This window comes from Procambarus clarkii, chromosome 76 (assembly GCF_040958095.1).
Source record: "Procambarus clarkii isolate CNS0578487 chromosome 76, FALCON_Pclarkii_2.0, whole genome shotgun sequence".
NCBI classification, from domain to species: domain Eukaryota; kingdom Metazoa; phylum Arthropoda; class Malacostraca; order Decapoda; family Cambaridae; genus Procambarus; species Procambarus clarkii.
The window spans coordinates 19,669,854-19,682,492 of NC_091225.1; the positions used below are offsets into that span (position 1 = coordinate 19,669,854).

Consider the following 12,639-nt stretch of genomic DNA (forward strand, 5'->3'; position numbering starts at 1 on the left):
CGAAGGAGCAAGTGCCCAACCGAAGGAGCAAGTGACCAACCGAAGGAGCAAGTGACCAACCGAAGGAGCAAGTGACCAACCGAAGGAGCAAGTGACCAACCGAAGGAGCAAGTGACCAACCGAAGGAGCAAGTGACCAACCGAAGGAGCAAGTGACCAACCGAAGGAGCAAGTGACCAACCGAAGGAGCAAGTGACCAACCGAAGGAGCAAGTGACCAACCGAAGGAGCAAGTGACCAACCGAAGCAGCAAGTGACCAACCGAAGCAGCAAGTGACCAACCGAAGCAGCAAGTGACCAACCGAAGCAGCAAGTGACCAACCGAAGGAGCAAGTGACCAACCGAAGGAGCAAGTGACCAACCGAAGGAGCAAGTGACCAACCGAAGCAGCAAGTGACCAACCGAAGGAGCAAGTGACCAACCGAAGGAGCAAGTGACCAACCGAAGGAGCAAGTGACCAACCGAAGGAGCAAGTGACCAACCGAAGGAGCAAGTGACCAACCGAAGGAGCAAGTGACCAACCGAAGGAGCAAGTGACCAACCGAAGGAGCAAGTGACCAACCGAAGGAGCAAGTGACCAACCGAAGGAGCAAGTGACCAACCGAAGCAGCAAGTGACCAACCGAAGGAGCAAGTGACCAACCGAAGGAGCAAGTGACCAACCGAAGCAGCAAGTGACCAACCGAAGCAGCAAGTGACCAACCGAAGGTGCAAGTGACCAACCGAAGGAGCAAGTGCCCAACCGAAGGAGCAACTGACCAACCGAAGGGTCACGTGCCCAACCGAAGGAGCAACTGACCAACCGAAGGGGCACGTGCCCAACCGAAGGCACAACTGACCAACCGAAGGAGCAACTGACCAACCGAAGGCACAACTGACCAACCGAAACAACAACTGACCAACCGAAGGCACAACTGACCAACCGAAGGCACAACTGACCCACCGAAGGAGCAACTGACCAACCGAAGCAACAACCGACCAACCGAAGGAGCAACTGACCAACCGAAGAAACAACTGACCAACCGAAGGCACAACTGACCAACCGAAGGAGCAACTGACCAACCGAAGCAACAACTGACCAACCGAAGGAACAACCGACCAACCTAAGGAACAACCGACCAACCGAAGGAACAACCGACCAACCTAAGGAACAACCGACCAACCGAAGGAACAACCGACCAACCTAAGGAACAACCGACCAACCAAAGGAACAACCGACCAACCGAAGGCACAACCGACCAACTGAAGGCACAACCGACCAACCGAAGGCACAACTGACCAACCGAAGGCACAACTGACCAACCTAAGGAACAACCGACCAACCAAAGGAACAACCGACCAACCTAAGGAACAACCGACCAACCAAAGGAACAACCGACCAACCGAAGGCACAACCGACCAACCGAAGGCACAACTGACCAACCGAAGGCACAACTGACCAACCGAAGGCGCAACCGACCAACTGAAGGCACAACCGACCAACCGAAGGCGCAACTGACCAACCGAAGCAACAACTGACCAACCGAAGGCGCAACCGACCAACTGAAGGCACAACCGACCAACCGAAGGCGCAACTGACCAACCGAAGCAACAACTGACCAACCGAAGGCGCAACCGACCAACCGAAGGCGCAACTGACCAACCGAAGCAACAACTGACCAACCGAAGGCGCAACTGACCAACCGAAGGCACAACTGACCAACCGAAGGCGCAACTGACCAACCGAAGGCACAACTGACCAACCGAAGCAACAACTGACCAACCGAAGCAACAACTGACCAACCGAAGGCGCAACTGACCAACCGAAGCAACAACTGACCAACCGAAGGCGCAACCGACCAACCGAAGGCGCAACTGACCAACCGAAGCAACAACTGACCAACCGAAGGCGCAACTGACCAACCGAAGGCACAACTGACCAACCGAAGGCGCAACTGACCAACCGAAGGCACAACTGACCAACCGAAGGCGCAACTGACCAACCGAAGGCACAACTGACCAACCGAAGGCACAACTGACCAACCGAAGGCACAACTGACCAACCGAAGGCACAACTGACCAACCGAAGGCGCAACTGACCAACCGAAGCAACAACTGACCAACCGAAGGCGCAACTGACCAACCGAAGGCACAACTGACCAACCGAAGGCACAACTGACCAACCGAAGGCACAACTGACCAACCGAAGCAACAACTGACCAACCGAAGCAACAACTGACCAACCGAAGCAACAACTGACCAACCGAAGCAACAACTGACCAACCGAAGCAACAACTGACCAACCGAAGCAACAACTGACCAACCGAAGCAACAACTGACCAACCGAAGCAACAACTGACCAACCGAAGCAACAACTGACCAACCGAAGCAACAACTGACCAACCAAAGCAACAACCGACCAACCGAAGCAACAACCGACCAACCGAAGCAACAACCGACCAACCGAAGCAACAACCGACCAACCGAAGCAACAACTGACCAACCGAAGCAACAACTGACCAACCGAAGGCACAACTGACCAACCGAAGCAACAACCGACCAACCGAAGGCACAACTGACCAACCGAAGCAACAACCGACCAACCGAAGGCACAACTGACCAACCGAAGCAACAACTGACCAACCGAAGGCACAACTGACCAACCGAAGCAACAACTGACCAACCGAAGGCACAACTGACCAACCGAAGCAACAACCGACCAACCGAAGCAACAACCGACCAACCGAAGCAACAACCGACCAACCGAAGCAACAACTGACCAACCGAAGCAACAACTGACCAACCGAAGCAACAACTGACCAACCGAAGCAACAACCGACCAACCGAAGCAACAACTGACCAACCGAAGGCACAACTGACCAACCGAAGCAACAACTGACCAACCGAAGGCACAACTGACCAACCGAAGGCGCAACTGACCAACCGAAGCAACAACTGACCAACCGAAGGCACAACTGACCAACCGAAGCAACAACTGACCAACCGAAGCAACAACTGACCAACCGAAGGCACAACTGACCAACCGAAGCAACAACTGACCAACCGAAGCAACAACTGACCAACCGAAGCAACAACTGACCAACCGAAGCAACAACCGACCAACCGAAGCAACAACCGACCAACCGAAGCAACAACTGACCAACCGAAGCAACAACTGACCAACCGAAGGCACAACTGACCAACCGAAGCAACAACCGACCAACCGAAGGCACAACTGACCAACCGAAGCAACAACCGACCAACCGAAGGCACAACTGACCAACCGAAGCAACAACTGACCAACCGAAGGCACAACTGACCAACCGAAGCAACAACTGACCAACCGAAGGCACAACTGACCAACCGAAGCAACAACCGACCAACCGAAGCAACAACCGACCAACCGAAGCAACAACCGACCAACCGAAGCAACAACTGACCAACCGAAGCAACAACTGACCAACCGAAGCAACAACTGACCAACCGAAGCAACAACCGACCAACCGAAGCAACAACTGACCAACCGAAGGCACAACTGACCAACCGAAGCAACAACTGACCAACCGAAGGCACAACTGACCAACCGAAGGCGCAACTGACCAACCGAAGCAACAACTGACCAACCGAAGGCACAACTGACCAACCGAAGCAACAACTGACCAACCGAAGCAACAACTGACCAACCGAAGGCACAACTGACCAACCGAAGCAACAACTGACCAACCGAAGCAACAACTGACCAACCGAAGCAACAACTGACCAACCGAAGGCACAACTGACCAACCGAAGGCACAACTGACCAACCGAAGCAACAACTGACCAACCGAAGGCACAACTGACCAACCGAAGCAACAACTGACCAACCGAAGCAACAACTGACCAACCGAAGCAACAACTGAGCATGGCTAATAAAATATAAATAAAAGCAACATTAACACAAGCGTGAGTGACAGCAATGTTGCACAGCGTGAGTGACAGCAATGTTGCACAGCGAGAGTGACAGCAATGTTGCACAGCGTGAGTGACAGCAATGTTGCACAGCGTGAGTGACAGCAATGTTGCACAGCGAGAGTGACAGCAATGTTGCACAGCGTGAGTGACAGCAATGTTGCACAGCGTGAGTGACAGCAATGTTGCACAGCGTGAGTGACAGCAATGTTGCACAGCGTGAGTGACAGCAATGTTGCACAGCGTGAGTGACAGCAATGTTGCACAGCGTGAGTGACAGCAATGTTGCACAGCGTGAGTGACAGCAATGTTGCACAGCGTGAGTGACAGCAATGTTGCACAGCGTGAGTGACAGCAATGTTGCACAGCGTGAGTGACAGCAATGTTGCACAGCGTGAGTGACAGCAATGTTGCACAGCGTGAGTGACAGCAATGTTGCACAGCGTGAGTGACAGCAATGTTGCACAGCCTAAGTGCTGACAGCAACAAGGCCGAGGGAAACAATGCAAACAGCGACGCAATTGCAACTTTCGTGTCTCTCAGTCCTTGCAATTAATGCCGACCAATCCAGAAATAAATTGAGAGAGCCTTCTCTTGACAAAGCGGATAAGAATGTGCAGTTTAAAGACAATTTAGCTCCACTTCAGTGATTGGCTTTCCCAGGCCGGCAGGCAGGCTGGCAGGCAGGCAGGCAGGCAGGCAGGCAGGCAGGCAGGTAGGCAGTCAAGCAGGCAGGCAGGCAGGCAGGCAGGCAGGCAGGCAGGCAGGCAGGCAGGCAGGCAGGCAGTCAAGCAGGCAGGCAGGCAGCCAGCCAGGCAGGCAGCCAGCCAGGCAGGCAGTCTCCCTATCTAGACAGGCAGGCAGGCTCCCTATCTAGCCAAGTCCGGTCTCTCAGGCAAGCCAGGTCTTCCTACCCTAACTCATAAATGTGAAGGAAATTTAGAAGCATTAATACACATTCTAATTGTCAAATATTGGCCTCTGCGATACGATGAAATGTGTAACCTTTCGGGGAGTAAACATGATAAATTAGTTACTTCTCTGACACTGTGGATCTTGGAAGGTCATTGGCTCTATGCCAACTGCTGTTAACAATGATTTAGCCCTTTGAACGAGGTCATTCATTTCACTCCACTCAGGTGAATTGCCCCTCCCCCCCCTTCCCCACCCCCATTGAGCACAGACCAGTTTTACTCGAGTTTTGAACTGTGATCAGAAGCTCGTCTCGAGGAGATATTGTACCAATAAGAAATGCTTGAGTCAACCCTCATTCTGTTCCATGCTACGTTTTTTTTTTGTAATTAGTGTATAATACATACTACAGGCAATCTGTACTGTAGTTATGTGCGCGGGCAACCTGTCCCTCCTACAACCTGTCCCTCCTACAACCTGTCCTCCTACAACCTGTCCCCCCTACAACCTGTCCTCCCACAACCTGTCCTCCTACAAAGAACGTCGCATTTCGCTCGTATGCGTTACATAAGGCCCAAAAATTGTCGTACTAGAAAATGCAAGCGACTGGCGTGAAAGTGACGTCCTGTCCCGTTTTCTGTTTTGGGTCCTCTGGCAGGTTAGGAGAGACTACTTTAAATTGACCGGATAATCTTACTAATTAATATCAAGCCTAAAGAAACAAACATACACTCGAATTTGTTAAGCCTAACTTGGAAGATAGATGACTAGATATAAATGCGCCTCTCACGGCTCAATAGGCCTACTGCGAATTACTAATCACCATTATATCCTCATGGGAGCAGGACACGCGACCCAGAGTTAAAAAAAAGACATATGACTTACGACCCAATCAACCATGTATCAACCAGACAGCTCAATCAAATATTCCAGTGAACCTTCGCAAGATCTCACCCACACGACACAGGAACATTAAATAGGAGCATGATACATGACACATAGCAAGACACATGACACATAGCAAGATACATGACACATAGCAAGATACATGACACATAGCAAGATACATGACACATAGCATGATACATGACACATAGCAAGACACATGACACATAGCAAGACACATGACACATAGATACATCAAAAACCTTCCACAAGGTTTGATCAGAGCGACAAGCTCCATAACATTGTCTATCGAGAGCCAAATCGTCGAGAGTGAGAGTGAGAGAGAGAGAGAGAGAGAGAGAGAGAGAGAGAGAGAGAGAGAGAGAGAGAGAGAGAGAGAGAGAGAGAGAGAGAGAGAGAGAGAGAGAGAGAGAGAGTGAGAGAGTGAGAGAGTGAGTGTGTGAGAGTGTGTGAGTGTATGAGAGAGTGTGTGAGAGAGTGTGTGAGAGAGAGAGTGAGAGTGAGAGAGAGGGGGAGAGAGTGAGTGAGTGAGTGAGTGAGTGAGTGAGTGAGTGGTGTGTGTGTGTGTGTGTGTGTTGTGTGTGTGTGTGTGTGTGTGTGTGTGTGTGTGTGTGTGTGTCAGACAGCACCATCAACGCCCTGACAAAGGCACCGCTGGTCGAAGGCCTCCGAACACACACACTGATGAAAAGTGAAGATGACAGATGGTATGGGCTACGACGCAACACAACTCCTCTAAATTGCAAGAGACACGGTGGCCAGGTAGGCGGTGAGGACACTTCGCGGCCAGCCCAGCCGGCCCGGAGCACATACAACACGCCCCCACCAGCCGGCCCGGAGCACATACAACACGCCCCCACCAGCCGGCTTGGAGCACATACAACACCCCCACCAGCCGGCTTGGAGCACATACAACACGCCGCCACCAGCCGGCTTGGAGCACATACAACACGCCCCCACCAGCCGGCTCGGAGCACATACAACACGCCCCCACCAGCCGGCTCGGAGCACATACAACACGCCCCTACCAGCCGGCTTGGAGCACATACAACACGCCGCCACCAGCCGGCTTGGAGCACATACAACACGCCCCCACCAGCCGGCTCGGAGCACATACAACACGCCCCTACCAGCCGGCTTGGAGCACATACAACACGCCGCCACCAGCCGGCTTGGAGCACATACAACACGCCCCCACCAGCCGGCTTGGAGCACATACAACACGCCGCCACCAGCCGGCTTGGAGCACATACAACACGCCGCCACCAGCCGGCTTGGAGCACATACAACACGCCCCCACCAGCCGGCTCGGAGCAGACACGCGGGTTAGGTTACGACCAGCGAGCAGCTCCAGCTTAAGGTGCCTTGGGTGTAGCTTTAGCAAGCATACCTGGCTACAGAGTTCTGCCTGGTAATGGAAGAGGGGCGCGAGAGAGGAAGGAAGAGCAAGAAAGGGCAGGAAAAGGAGGAGGCAGAGGAAGAAAAAGGGACGTAAAGACGACAAAGAGAAAGAAACGGTGAGGTACAGTCATATTTCTATCATTCCTATCTACTCAAAACTCGGCTTATTTTTAGCCACGAATGTCCCCACAGCCTGATAAGCCATATTATAAAGTTAAACCGCACCTTTTCACCCCAACATTGCCCCTCTTACTCGTCTACTCCATTTGCGTCTTAGATCCAACATAGCACCATAGAACCAGCATCTATTCCATACCTGCATTACCGAGAGGGCCCACTGCCATTACTGTGACCTATTCCGCAAAATAGACCTACATTACGACACCAATTTTAACAGGAGGTGGAGGGTGGGAAAGAATTATTTGAGCCATAAATTTCCTACCCAGCTGAGAGTCGATCGTGAAGGGACACACACCCACACCTCTAAAGTCTTGCCAATGCATTTCGCCAGATGATTGATTGATGAAGATTAAACCACCCAAAAGGTGGCACGGGCATGAATAGCCCGTAAGTGGTGGCCCTTTTGAGCCATTACCAGTATCAATAGATGATACTGGAGATCTGTGGAGGTGAGACTGCACCCTGCGTGACGGGAGATGTCTCCCGTGTTGGCCAGATGGCCCTCCGGCAGTGAAATACAATGACCGGCTCTCAGATACAATGACCGGCTCTCAGATACAATGACCGGCTCTCAGATACAATGACCGGCGCTCAGATACAATGATCGCCGGTGGTGGGGTGGACACCGGCTATCAGCGCTAATCCCACAGGTATTTCTCCTGTGGGATTATCGCTTCCTTGCTCGCTTTCCCACGCACGCGCGCGCGCTCACGAACGCCTCCTCCCCAAGGGGAAACAAAAACTAGCTTCCTGCCGAAAAGAAAGGTCCCCAAGACAGCGCTTAAATCCTAACGAACAATGGAAATCCACGACAGGTTTTGTATTGTGATAATTTTGGAAGACAAAGCTGGGTTTTTTTCCCACCCTTGGTCCAGATACCTTAAAAAAAAAACAGAAGACTTACGGGAGCATTGAGGCGTGTTATGTCTAATACAAGTCGCCATTATATCTTTTTTGGAGATGGTGAAAGTCAAATTCTCTATCTGGCGTAGGAATTGTATAATACGTGAGTAAATATGTATCACAATACATGTGTATTCCTGTATGGATATATCTAGACACTATGGGTCCAGGACGTAACCAAGCCAAGGGAACTAACTATCAGGAGAAAGCGTCAAGCCATTACTACTATATAGCACATGGAAGGGGGGGGGGTTAGAATAATTACGGGCTCACCATAGCCCGTGCTACATGGAAGCTAAATCTAAAAGAAGAACAAACGTCAGGATAAGGATTTGGGATGGGACAGGGGGGGGGGGGAAGGAATGGTGCCCAACCACTTGGTAACGGTCGAGGATTGAACGCCGACCTGCATGAAGCGAGACCGTCGCTCTACCGTCCAGCCCAAGTGGGTCGGGTCCGTCTCATTTTCGAGAAGAGACGAGACCCCAGAGACCCCAGAGACCCCAGAGGACCCCAGAGACCCCCAGAGACCCCAGAGAAGAACAATTCAACAATAGCAGCTGACACGCTCCTGGGAGTTCTTCTACTGCCCAAGCCCGGCCTGAGGCCCAGGCTTGACTTGTGAGAGTTGGTCCACCAGGCTGTTGCTTGGAGCGGCCTGCAGGCCCACATATACCTGGTTGATGGGGTTCTGGGAGTTCTTCTACTGCCCCAAGACCGGCCCGAGGCCAGGCTTGACTTGTGAGAGTTTGGTCCACCAGGCTGTTGCTTGGAGCGGCCTGCAGGCCCACATATACCTGGTTGATGGGTTCTGGGAGTTCTTCTACTGCCCAAGACCGGCCGAGGCCAGGCTTGACTTGTGAGAGTTTGGTCCACCAGGCTGTTGCTTGGAGCGGCCCGCAGGCCCACATATACCTGGTTGATGGGTTCTGGGAGTTCTTCTACTCCCCAAGCCCGGCCCGAGGCCAGGCTTGACTTGTGAGAGTTTGGTCCACCAGGCTGTTGCTTGGAGCGGCCCGCAGGCCCACATATACCTGGTTGATGGGTTTCTGGGAGTTCTACTACTCCCCAAGCCCGGCCCGAGGCCAGGCTTGACTTGTGAGAGTTTGGTCCACCAGGCTGTTGCTTGGAGCGGCCCTCAGGCCCACATACCCATCACAGCCCGGTTGATCGGCACTCCTTGGAGGAATAAATGTAGTTTCCTCTTGAAAATGTCCACGGTTGTTCCGGGAATATTTCTTATGCTTGCTGGGAGGACGTTGCGTAAGAAATATTGCCGGAACAACCGTGGACATTTTCACGAGGATTATGCTCCAGTATGGATTATTTAACATCACGCTCGCAAACTTTCCTTTATCACCCGCAGATAACATTCACCCGCAGATAACATTCACCCGCAGATAACATTCCCTCGCCTCCCTCCCGCTATAACCAATACCTGTAAGATAGGTTCCCTTGAGGTGCTTCCGGGGCTTAGCGTCCCCGCGGCCCGGTCGTCGACCAGGCCTCCTGGTTGCTGGACTGGTCAATCAGGCTGTTGGACGCGGCTGCTCGCAGCCTGACGTATGAGTCGCAGCCTGGTTGATAAGGTATCCTTTGAAGGTGATTATTTGAAGATTACGACAATTCCCCCCTCACCCCTGTGTCAAGCCCGACTTCCCGGTCGGGCCGAGCGGACAGCACACTGGACTTGTGATCCTGTGGTCCCGGGTCCGATCCCGGCCGCGGCGAGAAACAATGGGCAGAGTTTCTTTCAACCTATGCCCCTGTTACCTAGCAGTAAAATAGGTACCTGGGTGTTAGTCAGCTGTTACGGGCTGCTTCCTGGGGGGTGGAGGCCTGGTCGAGGACCGGGCCGCGGGGACACAAAAGCCCCGAAATCATCTCAAGATAACCTCAAGATAACCCCTACTCCCACATGCTTCAAGATATCGTTTCCTAAAGCGACACAAGTTCCCGATGGAATTTACTGTAATGGTCTGTACGTGAGGTTATCTTGAGGTTATCTTGAGATGATTTCGGGGCTTTAGTGTCCCCGCGGCCCGGTCCTCGACCAGGCCTCCACCCCCAGGAAGCAGCCCGTGACAGCTGACTAACACCCAGGTACCTATTTTACTGCTAGGTAACAGGGGCATAGGGTGAAAGAAACTCTGCCCATTGTTTCTCGCCGGCGCCTGGGATCGAACCCAGGACCACAGGATCACAAGTCCAGCGTGCTGTCCGCTCGGCCGACCGGCTCCGTGAGGGGAAATTATGGGATTTGCTGTATTTGGCCGTGTCGGTACATGGGGGGGGGGGGGGAGGGGGTGGCCATGGGCAGTATTTGGTCATGTTTTGTACGTGGGTAAAGAATTCCAGTATTTGGTAATGCTTCGTACGTGGGTAAAGAATTCCAGTATTTGGTAATGCTTCGTACGTGGGTAAAGAATTCCAGTATTTGGTAATGCTCTGTTACCTGGTTGATACCTGGTTGATGGGGTTCTGGGAGTTCTTCTACTCCCCAAGCCCGGCCCGAGGCCAGGCTTGACTTGTGAGAGTTTGGTCCACCAGGCTGTTGCTTGGAGCGGCCCGCAGGCCCACATATACCTGGTTGATGGGGTTCTGGGAGTTCTTCTACTCCCCAAGCCCGGCCCGAGGCCAGGCTTGACTTGTGAGAGTTTGGTCCACCAGGCTGTTGCTTGGAGCGGCCCGCAGGCCCACATATACCTGGTTGATGGGGTTCTGGGAGTTCTTCTACTCCCCAAGCCCGGCCCGAGGCCAGGCTTGACTTGTGAGAGTTTGGTCCACCAGGCTGTTGCTTGGAGCGGCCCGCAGGCCCACATATACCTGGTTGATGGGGTTCTGGGAGTTCTTCTACTCCCCAAGCCCTGCCCGAGGCCAGGCTTGACTTGTGAGAGTTTGGTCCACCAGGCTGTTGCTTGGAGCGGCCCGCAGGCCCACATATACCTGGTTGCTGGGGTTCTGGGAGTTCTTCTACTCCCCAAGCCCGGCCGAGGCCAGGCTTGACTTGTGAGAGTTTGGTCCACCAGGCTGTTGCTTGGAGCGGCCCGCAGGCCCACATATACCTGGTTGATGGGGTTCTGGGAGTTCTTCTACTCCCCAAGCCCGGCCCGAGGCCAGGCTTGACTTGTGAGAGTTTGGTCCACCAGGCTGTTGCTTGGAGCGGCCAGCAGGCCCACATATACCTGGTTGATGGGGTTCTGGGAGTTCTTCTACTCCCCAAGCCCGGCCCGAGGCCAGGCTCGACTTGTGAGAGTTTGGTCCACCAGGCTGTTGCTTGGAGCGGCCCGCAGGCCCACATATACCTGGTTGATGGGGTTCTGAGAGTTCTTCTACTCCCCAAGCCCGGCCCGAGGCCAGACTTGACTTGTGAGAGTTTGGTCCACCAGGCTGTTGCTTGGAGCGGCCCGCAGGGCCACATATACCTGGTTGATGGGGTTCTGGGAGTTCTTCTACTCCCCAAGCCCGGCCCGAGGCCAGGCTCGACTTGTTAGAGTTTGGTCCACCAGGCTGTTGCTTGGAGCGGCCCGCAGGCTCACATACCCACCACAGCCCGGCTGATCCGGAACTTCTCTTAGAAAACCGTCCAGTTTTCTCTTGAAGATGTCCACGGTTGTTCCGGCAATATTTCTGATGCTCGCTGGGAGGACGTTGAACAACCGCGGACCCCTGATGTTTATACAGTGCTCTCTGATTGTGCCTATGGCACCTCTGCTCTTCACTGGTTCAATCTTGTATTTTCTTCCATATCGTTCACTCCAGTACGTTGTTATTTTACTGTGTAGATTTGGGACCTGACCCTCCAGTATTTTCCATGTGTATATTATTTGGTATCTCTCTCGTCTCCTTTCTAGAGAGTGCATTTGGAGAGCTTTGAGACGATCCCAATAATTTAGGTGCTTTATCTCGTCTATGCGTGCCGTATATGTTCTCTGTATTCCCTCTATTTCAGCAATCTCTCCTGCTCTGAAGGGGGAAGTGAGTACTGAGCAGTACTCGAGACGGGACAGGGGTACGTTGGTAAAACAAATAATAAATACTGTAGTGGAGATTCTTCAGAATTATTGCTTCGTTGTATAACCCCCCCCCCCTCCAACACCTCTATATAGAATAGAGAGGTGTTAGAGGTGTTAGAGGTGTTGTACTGCTGTACCCACACTCGTTCTGTAACGAGTGTGGGTACAGCAGTAACCAGTGTGGGTACAGCAGTAACCAGTGTGGGTACAGCAGTAACCAGTGTGGGTACAACAGTAACCAGTGTGGGTACAACAGTAACCAGTGTGGGTACAACAGTAACCAGTGTGGGTACAACAGTAACCAGTGTGGGTACAGCAGTAACCAGTGTGGGTACAACAGTAACCAGTGTGGGTACAACAGTAACCAGTGTTGGTACAGCAGTAACCAGTGTGGGTA

General features: G+C 52.8%; 2 protein-coding genes across 8 annotated transcripts in view; one reads left to right on the forward strand and one right to left on the reverse strand.

Annotated features, from left to right (window-relative positions):
• LOC123771456 (fasciclin-2) overlaps positions 1 to 12,639 on the reverse strand; it is a 244,507-nt gene that overhangs the window by 180,081 nt on the left and 51,787 nt on the right. The window lies entirely within an intron of this gene.
• LOC138357204 (serine/arginine repetitive matrix protein 1-like) overlaps positions 1 to 12,639 on the forward strand; it is a 37,437-nt gene that overhangs the window by 23,794 nt on the left and 1,004 nt on the right. The window contains exon 4 of the mRNA XM_069313857.1: positions 12,179 to 12,238. Coding sequence (XP_069169958.1) covers positions 12,179 to 12,238 — 60 coding nt within the window. The remainder of the gene's footprint in view (positions 1 to 12,178; positions 12,239 to 12,639) is intronic.